The sequence below is a fragment of the Ursus americanus genome, chromosome 26 (genome assembly GCF_024610735.1).
Source record: "Ursus americanus isolate L20-20 chromosome 26, mUrsAme1.1.p, whole genome shotgun sequence".
Classification (NCBI taxonomy): domain Eukaryota; kingdom Metazoa; phylum Chordata; class Mammalia; order Carnivora; family Ursidae; genus Ursus; species Ursus americanus.
Genome location: NC_142152.1, coordinates 31,291,084 through 31,304,261, shown reverse-complemented (window position 1 = coordinate 31,304,261; position 13,178 = coordinate 31,291,084). Strand labels below are relative to the sequence as shown.

The following is a 13,178-nucleotide window of genomic DNA, read 5'->3' as shown; positions in this document are numbered from 1 at the left end:
TCATTTTTATTAAAAGCCTTGCTTTATTTGGAAACTCTTAAAATAAGTGGTCATATGATTAAAAAAAGCAGCGGCGCGCCCCCTCCCCGGCGGCCGGGCGCAGCTGTCCGCACCTCCCCCGCGCCCCGCCGCCCGCATTCCAACTCTCTGAGGTCACGGGCCGCCGCCGCCTCCCTGGATCCGCCCGCCCGCCCGACCCAGGGGGAGGGACGCCCGGCCCCCGCCGCTCCGCTGCTCCGGCCGCGCGTCCCGTGCCCGTCCGTTCGTCCGTCCGTCCTCCTGCCACCCCGGCCCCCGCCCGGTTCCTTTGTGCGGCGCTCCCGGCCGGCTGGTCCCACCTCCAGGCCTTTCCTGTCACCGCCGCCGCCGGACTCTGCCCAGGGGAATGGTCTGCGGGCCGAGGTTTTGGAGACAGGAAGTGAGGCGCGCGAGCCCCATGAGCGCGCCGCGGCGCGGGCTGGCGTGCGGGTGCGGCTGTAGCTGCCGCGCGGCGGGACCCCGGGAGGCGGGCCGCTGAGCGGGGCGCGCGGCCCCGAGGATGCGGGAGCGGGAGCAGGTGAGGGCGCGGGACCCCAGCCGGCGGGCGGGCTCTGGGGCCGAGCGGTGGGGTGTGTCCGCCAGCGGGGACCCCGGAGCGCGTCGGCCAGCCCCGGTGTCCCGGAGGATGGGTCCTGGCTTCCAGACCCGTAGCAGGAGCGTTAACAAAGAGAAAAGTCTTCCCTTTCGAGGTTCTCCGTGATCTAGTTGAGTTCATTTCTAAAGGGGGTCTTGAACTTCTATTCTGAACTCCTTGGCTGATTGTTGCGGCTTGATCTGGATCTGGGTTTTAACAGTTTTAGGCATATTTGTGCCTCTCGGAATATTAAATGCGAAATTTGCCAGATAACTTTGGCGAGAAGGCGAGTAGGGAAGGATTGTTTGGTGATGACTTGTTTTTGGAGTAAAGAGTGTTTACTCTGGAAAAAAGAATTCTTGGGTCTGCAAATTCCGACTTGTGACTTCTGCAAATCCTGATTAGATTGGCCCCTCTTGGCATGCACGTCTTTTCTTTTTTGCTGAGAAAGCCTTATAATAATAGCGTAAACTCGCAAACACATTCAAAACACTCCGTGTGCTGACAACCACTGTATACCTAATTAGTTGCTGAGTTGTTTTTTTTTTAACTTTGGAATATGACAGTAATTTTACTCTGATAATAGTTGTCTGTTTTGTTTCTAGGGTATTTTATTCTCGAGTATCTACGCATTTTGTCTATGAGAAATATGTTTGATTTAATGCTATAGATCTATATGTTACTCTAAAGATGTCATATACTCTCTGATTATTTTAAAATATCATTGACAAAATTACATGTGGGGAGGATCTTGGCAGCAAGGGGGGAAACGACAGGATTCAGAGTTACAGTGTATTTGAGAAACTTTTGAAAGGGGATGTGAAAACATTAAAAATGAATTCACAGATAGACTGCCTTTTGAAAAGTGCAACAGAATTTAACATGTATCTCTTATTACATAACAGTGGTTTTGTAGAGAAAGTACTAGTTTTCCTTCAGAAGTGAATTATGAATTATCTGTTTAGTAGATAAGTTATAATTTCAATTCTTTCAAATTATTGCATATTATTTTACACCTGAAACATAACCCCCAAAAAGCAACTTATATTTCTACTCCATTTGAACATGAATAACTTTGACATGATTTGCTAGTGAAAACTATACATAACTGAAAATTAAAAGGTGTAAATCATTGATAATTTTCTAAATTATTAAACAGTGTTATTTTAACACAGTAAGTTTTAAATAAATAAGCAAAACGCAAGCTATTCTTGTGGATAGATATTGGGGGAAAATGCACCCTGACATCCACATTCACACCCACATTCATCCTTCAACTTTTTCTATTATCAAATCTACCAAAATAAAGAGAAAACATTGGCCTTTCTTTATCGCTGATGCTGTAAAACATTTCAGATCTCAGGAGCAACTGAAAGTTTTACTCTGCATTTGCTTAATCAGAGCTTAAGTTAATAATTAAGTTATATAGTATAATACCTACTGCCTTCAAGGCATAGGTCTACCTTTGTAATTAAGAGTCTACCATATTTGAACACTCAATACAAATATTCATCTTTCCTCTGCATATATGCAATATCTTGTCTCTAAATCACACTACTTAATCTGTCCCGTTTTTTGTTACCATAGTTCATATATAAAATTGAAATCCACCACCTCATGTCATAAAAGGTATTTATGTAGTATACGTGGTGTGGTATGTTATATACATATAATCTTTTAACATTTGTATTATACAAACACTGGCTTACCAGGCAATTTTCTAGTCAAAAGCTTATTAAAACTTCTCATTTCTTGATTTTTTTTTTCATTTTGCTTCAGCTACTTAGTTTGTACACTGATATGGCAAAGAGCATTGAAAACGGCAGGTGGAGACCATATCTTTTTATACTATTTATATTACCCCCCCTTAGTATGGTGCTTTTACTAATAGAAGGTACTCAACAAAAATGCTGTTTAAAACAGCGCTTTAAGTAGTCCTAGTTTTTTTCCTTTGGCCTTCTTCCTCCAGTCCGGTTTTGTTTTGGTTTGTTTTTTACTTTTATTTTTCTGGCTACCTGGGCATAACCAGAACTCAAAGGCAAAAACCAAACAAAAACACAAACAACAAAAGCAAGAACACAGAGAAAACAGTGGTGCGGTACTAGAGATACAGCCATGTATATAATTATAGCATGCATGTAATCTCCTTAAGGGCAGCGACGGCTTAGGGTTCGTCTTAGATTTCTCACACTGCCCACTACGCTGCCTTGTAGTCAGAGATGCAATACACTTTTGTGGAATGGAATTACAAAATGTTAACTTTGGCAAAGTCTAGTGAAATAGCTACACGCTACTCTCTAGCTCCGCCATACTCCAGCCCTGCGTGCCCATCACCTCTGAAACCGAGGCGCAGTCAGGAAAGCGGAAAAGAGCAAAGGACTGGGAATGAGGAACCTGGGATCCATTCCCAGCTCAGCCCATCCGAGTGTGAAGCTGAGAAAGCCGCTTCTTTCGAGACCTGGGTTCTGTATCTCCCAGACGAGAGTATTGGGGGCGAACCCCGCCCAAGTTCAGGGTAGCCAGCCATGGCCGAGCCTCGCTGAACGATTCGTCTTCTGGGGCAGCCTCTACTCAGGAAAAAAAACAAAACCCCAAAGGGTGGGAACCGTCCCGGGATTTTGTTGACTTGTTTAGGAGTGAAAAAAAAACCCAGCCGGTGTAAAAACCCCCAACCGCCGCTCACGCTGTTTGCTCCAGCCCAGGAGTTAGCATCAACAGGTGTGTTTAAAAACGCTGTAAATCACGTATGGGGGTGTGTGTGTGGAGGTGTCCTGAGGCTCCAAACAGGGAACCAAACGGACCCCACCCAGACCCCTCCACCTCCTGTGGGTCTCGAGCTGGGTTCTTTAAACGTTCCCTCCGGGGGCAGCGGAGGCCAGTCCTTCGCTAGCGCGTCCGCCCGGAAACGCGGCGGCGGGCAGAGAGTTCCGGGACTTCCGAGGCTGCGCGTTGGCCAGGCAACGCCACCGGCTTTTCGGCGGGGAGGACGCGGGGGGAGTCGGAGCCCGAGTTCGGGTCTCCGGTGTTCCCCCTGCTTCATGGGCTTGCTGAACCCGGTCCTCCCCTTGTTAACCCAGGATGGCGTTTAAGGCTTCGCCCGCCTCGGCTTCTGGGTGGCGGCCCTGCTTAGGTGAAGGCCCTCCGCCTCTTCAGGCGTCCCCACCCGCCGGGAAGCCGGGGCCACCCTTTTCAGAATTTCCTTGCTTCTGGTGGTAATCGGATAACCAGCATTTGTAGGGTCTTTATGACTTGTTAATAAATCAATCTATTTGGTGACGTAAATGTTTATAAAGCAGAAACGGCCCTACAAATGCTTGTTAAGCGTGTCACCTCGCTTGAACCTCACAGCTGCCATATGTTACGGGGGATTATTCCTCCCCTTTGGGTTCAGGGTTCATTTGTCTAATGGGGTTTAGACTTTTATGGAGCGCTTTTGGAGGTGTTTTGCAGTTATCTCCCTGAAGGGCTAAAGAACCCCGACAGTTGGCGTCTTAGGGAGCCCAAAAGTTAACTATAAAGAACAAAACTTGAACGTAGAGCCACACGAATGCCAACTACTAAATTTGGCGGTACGGTGGTGCCAGCCACTAGCTCGTTTAATCCCGAAGGTAGCCGTAGGTGGTGATCACTATTTGTAGGGTTCAACGAGGGGTGGAGTCCGACCCAGGGGCTAAGGCGTCCCGATGATCAACTTCCTCACTGCCTCCCAGATCCTGTTCGTGCCTTTTTTTTCCAGGAGAGAGGGAAAGCTTATTCTTTGGATACAGCTTTAATGATTTTTATTTTTAAAAACTCAAGAGGCGGCGGGGGGGGGCATAAAAATAAAAACTCCGTCCAGAAGTTGCTATTGCCCCCGTAACTGGTGTTCCTCTTTCCCTCAGCAGTGGCGTGGATGCTCCCTTCACCCGGCCTTTGGGGACTCAGTTGCTTTTTGATGGCGGCAGCCTCTGCGGGGTGAGCAGCCCGAGACTGTACGGTACTCCTCCCGTCGGGAGAGGATCGCTTTGTCCCGCCGTCCCCACCACCGTAGTGGTGGCGGTGCTTTTCCCTTTTTAACCTGTCCGCCACACTCGAAGGGACAAGAAGATGCCACTGCCATTTGGATTGAAACTAAAACGCACCCGGCGCTACACGGTGTCCAGCAAGAGCTGCCTGGTTGCCCGGATCCAGCTGCTCAATAACGAGTTTGTGGAGTTCACGCTGTCTGTGGAGAGCACTGGCCAGGAGAGCCTGGAAGCTGTGGCCCAAAGACTGGAGCTGCGGGAGGTGAGCCCCCCCCCCCCCCCCCCCCCGCGCCCCCAAGGCTGCAGGCTTCTCTAGGCTGGCTCTGAGCTTTCTTCCTTCCTAGACGTTCTAATGCATGCTGGCTCTGTGTTCTCCAAGTCCGTCCCTGGCCATGATGTCTGGGTCTGCAAGCCCCTGTCCCTGTGAAGAAGGAATAGATAGAGGTCTTTCTTTGGGTCTGCCTCCTAAGATCACTAATAGTGCCTGAGTTTTGAAAATGCTTTTATTTGTTCCCTTAAGATGTAATCCAAAATCAAATAGTAATGCATTTAGGATTGTCCAAGTTCCTCTTTTTTTCTTTCTTTCTTTTTTTTTTAAGATTTAATTTATTTGAGAGAGAGAGAGGGAAAACATGAGCAGGGGGGAGGAGCAGGCAGAGGGAGAAGCAGACTCCTGGCTGAGCAGTGAGCCTGATCTCAGGCTTGATCCCAGGACCCTGAGATCATGACCTGAGCTGAAGGCAGACAATTAACCGACTGAGCCACCCAGGCGTCCCCCAAGTTCCCCTCTTCTTTTTTTTAGGAGAAGATGGTTTTTTTTTTTTTATAATGATTTTTTATTATATTATGTTAGTCACCATACAGTACATCCCCGGTTAAATATCCCAAATGTGTCATCCTGATCTAGGACAGTTTACTGATGTCATTCATTCATTCAACATTCATTGACTATTTGCACAGGCCACCACACCAAGACTGTAAAGACATACTGAGTTTGAATTCTGGTTTCCTCACCAGCTGGTTGTTTAACTTTGGATGAGTTATGTGACTCTCTGGGCGCTAGTTCCCTCATCTGATACATGGGGATAACAGTGGTGCCTAATGCTTAACAGTGGTTGTGTGATTTAAAGTGCATGTAAAGGGGCACCTGGGTGGCACAGCGGTTAAGCGGCTGCCTTCGGCTCAGGGCGTGATCCCAGCGTTATGGGATCGAGCCCCACATCAGGCTCCTCCGCTATGAGCCTGCTTCTTCCTTTCCCACTCCCCCTGCTTGTGTTCCCTCTCTTGCTGGCTGTCTCTATCTCTGTCGAATAAATAAATAAAAAAATCTTAAAAAAAAAAAATAAAGTGCATGTAAAGCCAACACTTTTTTTTTTAACTTTGTCCTTTTTTTTTTTTTTTAAGATTATGTATTTTTTTAGTGATCTCTATACCCATTGTGAGGCTTGAACCCACAACCCCAAGATCAAGAGTCACGTGCTCTTCCGACTGAGCCAGCTTGGTGCCCCAAAGCCAAAGCTGTAATAACAGTCTGTTATAGTTATCATAGGGAGGTTTGGCCTGGAAAACCCCTAATCTCGTCCGTAGGAAGTTGTAGAGTCCTCAAGGATCCACATGTCTTAAATTTAAAATGTTATGTAAGTCCTGTGAAGAAAAGGGCTCTAATTAAATACAAGACCCTTCCTGTCTTTGGCTGCTTGGTTCTGGGGTAAGAGAAAGATGGAGAAACTGGCTATTCCCTATAAATGCCCAGGTGATCTTCCTAACCAGAAATCCCGTTGTTGTAGTTCATAAAAAGTTAGGAATAGATAAACTGTTTTGATTATTCAATTTTTTTTTTTAAAGATTTATTTATTTATTTATTTGATAGAGATAGACAGCCAGCAAGAAAGGGAACACAAGCAGGGGGAGTGGGAGAGGAAGAAGCAGGCTCCCAGCGGAGGAGCCCGATGTGGGACTCGATCCCGGAACGCGGGGATCACGCCCTGAGCCGAAGGCAGACGCCTAACAACTGCGCTACCCAGGCTCCCCTGATTATTCAATATTAAAAACCTGTTAAGTGCCAAGGACGTACGCAGTTGGAGCTCATGCTAGTGTTGACACCAGTAAGAAAAAACAGGCTGTTCCATGCTATCATAGGGAAAGTAGAGGGTGCTATAGACAATAGGGAGAGGCCCCAGATAGTACAGGGTGGACTTGCCAAAGGCTGGAAAAGACTGTTCCAACAAAGGAACTGCAGGCCCAAGACATGAGGCAGGTGATCTACTTGGAGCTTCAGATGGGGAGAGGAAAGGCTGAGAATAGGGCCACATACTGCCAGGTTTTTGTTAAAGGGTTTGGGTTTGTCCTGAAAGTAGTAGGGAAGTTAGTGAAGGATTTTATTTTATTTATTTTATTTTGTTTATTTTTGAGTAATCTCTACACCCAACATGGGGCTTGAACTCATGACCCTGAGGTCAAGAGTCTAATGCTCCTCTGACTGAGCCAACCAGGCACCCCATTAGTGAAGAATTTTAAACAGGGGTTTGGTGTGATTGTTCTTGCGAAGAGAGGGCCTCTGGAGAACGAGTAGAACGGAATAGTCGGAGTGCAGATGGTGGTCACTAGGATCTGGATGGGGATAGAGAGAAGTGGCTGGAATCTGGAGATACTCAGGACCTACCTGCCAAGTGTGGAGAAGGGCTAGCCAGAGGGTCCAGGTTGATAACCCAGGTTTCCAGGAAATGTTGGAGCCTCTAACTGGGAGAGGAAACGTAAAAGGAAGAGCAGGTTTGTGGGGGATAGGGAGAGGTGTGTGGCGAGATCAGTTCTGGAAGTGCACAGTTGGAGATGCCGGTTGGAGATGTTGAGCAGCCAGAATTTGTGAGGGCTTGGAGCTCAGCTGGGGGAAGGATTTGGGAATCGTCAGCCTAGGTCAGTTCATCAAAGCTGGGAGAGGGCATGAGGCTGTCTAGGAGAGAGAAAGAAGACGTAGCAGACCCCTCGGGGTTGAATAGAGGAGGCCGAGCCTTAGGAAGGAGCTGGAATGGAGCACCAAGGAGAAAGTAAACTAGGAGAGCTGGCGGCAATGACTGGCCCTGCTTGCTTGTGTTTATTCCATATTTTTTTGCTTCCATCACCCATTTTTTCCTTTTTTTAAAGAATTTTGGTTCTCTTTTCTTGTCATTTCTTCCTCATGCACCAGGTCTGCATCCAGCCACTACAGAATCAACTTCTTGAGGAACTGTGGTTAATTTCTTTTTGAACCCAAAATACCAGGCCTGGAATGTGCTCAATAAATACAGGCTAATCTGAACCCACAGGCATTGCTTCCCTTCTCTGTTAGTCAAGAAGTCCAGAGAAATCACCATCGCTTTTTCGAGGTTATTGTACTCAGGAATAAGCACCTTCATACAGCTGTGGGTACCTAATGAGACTGATTTTTAACAAAAGAGTGGAGTGCTTTGAGAGGGAATAGGCGTGACCGCTAGGAAATGTCTTGCCCTTGGACAGACTATCCCAACATTTCCAATACTTAATGACAGTCATGGTTAGGAAGTTAGTCTGTATAGCAGACTCTTTCTTTCAAAGCGCTGTAAGTTCTGCTCTGTAGCATATGAACTGATGGCTTAAGCCCCAGGCCTAATCTGACCAAATGACCGGATGACTGTTCAGAAAGTCTCTGAGTCAGGGCAACACCTGTTCTGACTTTGTGTCCATACGTATGAGATTCATACCAAGAGCTGTTGGTGTGCTGTTATCTTGCATTCTGCTCCCATCAATCAGAATTATCATAGTGTAGAGATTTGGCTGATAAGCTCTGCTACTGCCCAAATTTCAGTTGGGGGAGAAAAAGTCTGTATTGGCTTAATTGAATACTATTTTACTTCTATAACGACAATTATAAAGGCAACACATACCCATTGCAGCACTACCCAGCGGCTTCAACTGTATCCCTAAGTATTTTATTTCTTAAGCTGGTTGTGTGGGTATATGTTTGTTAGTCTTCATATTTTTTTTAATGTCTAAGATATTTTATAATATATTAAGAAACTACAAATGGTAAGGTTAATGTACTTATTTACAATTTAGTTAACCTAGATGAACTTTTTCTTTTCTTTTTTTTTAAGATTTTATTTATTTGCAAGAAAGAGTGCAAATGAGAGAGCACAAGCTGGGGGAGCAGCAGAGGGAGAGGGGGAAGCAGACCCTCTGCTGAGCAGGTAGCCTGATGCGGGGCTCAATCCCAGGACCCTGAGATCATGACCTGAGCCGAAGGCAGCCGCTTAACCGAATGAGCCACGTAGGTGTCTCTAGATGAACTTTTTCTAAATTCACCATATTTGAGCTGTGAAGAGTGACTTTTAAAAATGCAGGAACACTATCCCCACAGGAAAATATTTCTGTTCATTATAGCAACAGCCTCTCAGAGCTGTTGAAATTCTCTGCATATTATTCATTCTGAGTTTCAGAACATGTTTTCAAGAGAGGTGGTGAAAGCCTTTGTAGAATTTAAGGGGAATTAGAAAACTTTCTCTCTAGTTCGGAAGGTATATGTTATAGAGCTTTGATGGAGGTGGTGAGACAAGAAGGTGTCAGCTGGGCACAGCCACTCCCACGGGGCAGGGTCACCTTGATGGAATCAGCACAGTTTGGAGTGAGGTGGTTCAGCTTAAAAACCTATTGTCAGGGCACCTGGGTGGCTCAGTCATTAAGCGTCTGCCTTCAGCTCAGGTCATGATCCCAATGTTCTGGGATCCAGCCCCTGCATCAGGCTCCCTGCTCGGTGGGAAGCCTGCTTCTCCCTCTGCCTCTGCCCCTCCTCATGCTCTCTCTCTCTTTCTTTGTCAAATAAATAAAAAATCTTAAAAAAACCCACAAAAGCAAAAACCTATTGTCTTTGGGAGTAAGACCTGAGTTACCCCAGCTGACTGAGAAGGATAAATAAAGCAGGATGCCAGTTTAGTAATTTACAATGAGATATGGAACTACCAAGGGCCCCAAGTATGTGTATTTCCTGGCCAGGCCATGTTCTCCCTGTAGGCAGGCCACATGGGAGCCAGTGCAAACTAGAAGTTCCTTGGTGAGCACGGAACCAATGAAGAACTTTCTCTGTCTTCATAAGGGGAATGGTGCTGCCTCTGGGACCAGATAAGTTCCTTTGAGTCTGAGTTTCCTTTCTGGGCACTGCTTAGGTGGGCCCTTCCTTTATTTGCCTCTTGAGAAGATTCTTTAATAGAGAGGTTAAGACATTTGGAAGTTGAATCAGAAAAACTTGAGTTTGGACCCTGGTGCTGCCATTTATCAGTTATGTGACATGTTAGTTACGTGATCCAGCCCAAGTGATACGCCACATCATCACATAATTCATAAATCAACCGTCCTGTCCACTTTATGCACGTCTCTCCTTCATTCCTGACAGTTCACATAGATGAAGATTTTTTATTTGCAAAAAGACAACATGAGACTGAAAAAGGAACTTTTTTAAAAAGTGATTTCGTCCAATTACATTTGGAATTGGAATTTTTCAAGTCTAGTTTTTCATCTGTGGGTTGGGGATAACAGTAATAGTAGTATCTACCTGATGGTGGCTGTGAGGATTCAGTATTAGAGGAAAAACATTTAGCAGAGGACTTGGTATGTGAGAAACTCTCAGCAATTACTGTTGTAGTTCGTGACTCCCATTTCCATGTTGTGGTAACTGACCAACTTCTCCTCAGATTAATTCTTTTGTAAATATCTTGTATTCTGTTACTAAATGGAAAAAGCAGTGTTTATTCATAAAATGTTCTTACAGTTTTTAAAACAAGTATAGTGGCCACTGATAATCACAATTTTACATTACTAAACTGTTAAAATTTTAGTGTACCATTGTAATTTAGCAGTTATAGTTGAACCTCTTTTTCATGCCACTTGAAATTAATTTGTACGGTGTCACTGCCTCGTTGCCCTCCCCCTCAAAAACAACAGAACTTTAGTAGGTTTTTACTTCTCTATTAGCCTATTTCTTCGAACCTCTTGCTGTCTGTCACCCTACGATTAAAAACAAACAAAAAAATTTTTATGAAATTTTGGATTAAGGTTTATTTTTTTCTTTAGGGTATGTCTTTCTCAAGGATTATTTTTATTTTTATTTTTTAATTTTAAATTTTTTTTTAAGTAGACTCCATGCCCAGGGTGGAGACCAATGTGTGGCTTAAACTCACAACCCTAAGATCAAGACCTGAGCTGAGATCAAGAGTCCGACACTTAACCATTGAGTGCCCCTAAGCATTCTTTTTAAGTCTTTTATTACATTTGATAATCATATTTTTATCATGTTGTCATGGGTTTTAATTAGGTTCATTGCAAATCATTATTTCTTGTACAGGGTACCTTCCTTTATCATAAAGTCTTTATTCACCTTAATTCACATGTGGTTGGTGTTTGTTTGTTTGTTTTTTTAAGATTTTAAATGTCCAGTTAGGAAATGGAACTGAAAACACCGTGGAAGCTTTTTTTTTTTTTTTTTTTTTTTAATCTCTGTGACCAACATGGGGCTCAAACTGAGGACCTGAGATCAAGAGTCACATACCCTAGGGATTGAACTAGCCAGGTGCCCCAACCCTGGAGGCCTTTAAAAAAAACAACAACCCATGAACTTTTATTTATTAGGTAATCCCTACCCCCAATGTGGGACTTGAACTCATGACCTTTTTGATCAAGAGTCACATGCTCTACCAACTGAGCCAGCCAGGAACCCCTTCTGGAATTCTTTTGAAGATGACTTTTTCATGTTTTTGCTGTGGTACATTTAGTATTAGTTTTATAACACTCGGCTATTTCTGAGTGTTTTGTGTGTGTATAGGGGAAGGGGGATCCTTACTGGCTACATATATGGTGTACATACATGAGTACAGTTTTAAAGTTGAGATCAGTACTAAGCCATCGGATGAAAAATCGAGCAAAATTTAGAAGTTCTTCCTGTGGCCTCTCATTTTAAGATTATAATTAGGCTTTGATATTTGGTGGCTCTGTGGTGGTTTATCACAGATCTTCAAAAAAAACTTTTTAATTGTATTTGAAGTGTATCACACGTGTGTCAAGTTTTTGTTCTTTAGAATGTAAACTTTATCAGAGTAGGACTATTATGTCACCTGTGTCTGTAATAGTGCCTTGTACCTTACAGTACATTGTTGCTGAATAAATGTCTACTTAGTTTAAAAATTAAGGTTCTCGTTCTGAATTTACATTGATAAGCATAGGCAATGGCTCAGTTAAGTCAGCCTTTATTTGCTCTATGATTTTATTTCCTGGAGAGAGTTGAACATTTACAAAGCTTGGAACATAGGTAGAAAAGTACCTTTTTCTTGAGATTTTTTTTTTTAAAGATTTTATTTATTTATTTGACAGAGAAAGATAGCCAGCGAGAGAGGGAACACAAGCAGGGGGAGTGGGAGAGGAAGAAGCAGGCTCCTAACAGAGGAGCCTGATGTGGGGCTCGATCCCAGAACGCTGAGATCACACCCTGAGCCGAAGGCAGACGCTTAAGGACTGCGCCACCCAGGCGCCCCTTTTTCTTGAGATTTTTGTTTTTCACTTTGTGGCTTCTTCTGAAACACTTAGAAAATGATCAGGTTTTAGGGACTCCCTGAGTTAAAATTGCTTTATCAAGGACATGTCAACTTCTTTTGAACAGATTGTTCCCATAATGTTTTCTGGCTGACGGGGGAACTTTTTGGCTAAGGGATTTGTTGGTATAGAGAGGGATCAAGCCTATAAGGCAAACCATTACTCTCAAGCACAACTTTAGAAAGTGTTCTTGGCCATCAGAGTGTTTTATTTTAAATTAGTGTCTTAGGTATTCCAAATATCCACTGACCTTATCTTGACTGTTATCTGAGTAGACCTCAAGAATTTCATGCGTATTTCCTTCTGCACTAGCTGTTTTCAGTTGGACTCTAAAAATAACTGAAATATGTGTAAGGTAAAAAAGTATAATACCTACAAACTTTTCAACCCTTTGGGGTGAATATTTATTTATTCAGGCATGTAGGTTATAAATCAGATAAAATTGATATATAGACAAGTATCAGTAAATATCATTGGTTAGATCTATTGGACCATCTGAAGCAAATGTAAATTTTAGATTGGCCTCTCCACCTAGATAAAGAAAGCTTTCCAAAGTCCAAAACTGATTAAAATGAGCAAGGATTTTCCTTGATTTTTAGGTTTTCAGTTAGTTTTTTTTTTTTTTTTAAGATTTATTTATTTTAGAACGTGAGGAGGGGGAGAAGGGCAGTGGGAGAAAGAGAATCTCAAGCAGACTCCCCACTGAGTGTGGAGCCCAACACATGGGCTCAATCTCATGACCCTGAGATCATGACCCAGGCGAAATCAAGAGCCTGTTGCTTAACAGACTGAGCCACTCAGGTGCCCCAGATTTTCTGTTACTTTTTTCATTTGGTCTAGATAATTAAGAACTAGCCATATAGGGATGCTGGCTGGCTCATTTAGAAGAGCATGTGACTCTTGATTTTGGGGTCATGGGTTTGAGACCCATATTGGGTATAGAGATTACTAAAAAAAGAAAGTTAAAAAAA

At 44.0% G+C, this 13,178-nt stretch overlaps 1 protein-coding gene across 1 annotated transcript in view; it reads left to right on the top strand.

Annotated features, from left to right (window-relative positions):
- Positions 1-200: 200 nt before the first annotated feature.
- PTPN21 (protein tyrosine phosphatase non-receptor type 21) overlaps positions 201-13,178 on the top strand; it is a 75,020-nt gene continuing 62,042 nt past the window's right edge. Inside the window, exons 1-2 of the mRNA XM_045807692.2 lie at positions 201-556; positions 4,495-4,879. Of these exons, the coding sequence (XP_045663648.1) occupies positions 4,700-4,879 (180 nt within the window). The 5' untranslated portion in view covers positions 201-556; positions 4,495-4,699. The remainder of the gene's footprint in view (positions 557-4,494; positions 4,880-13,178) is intronic.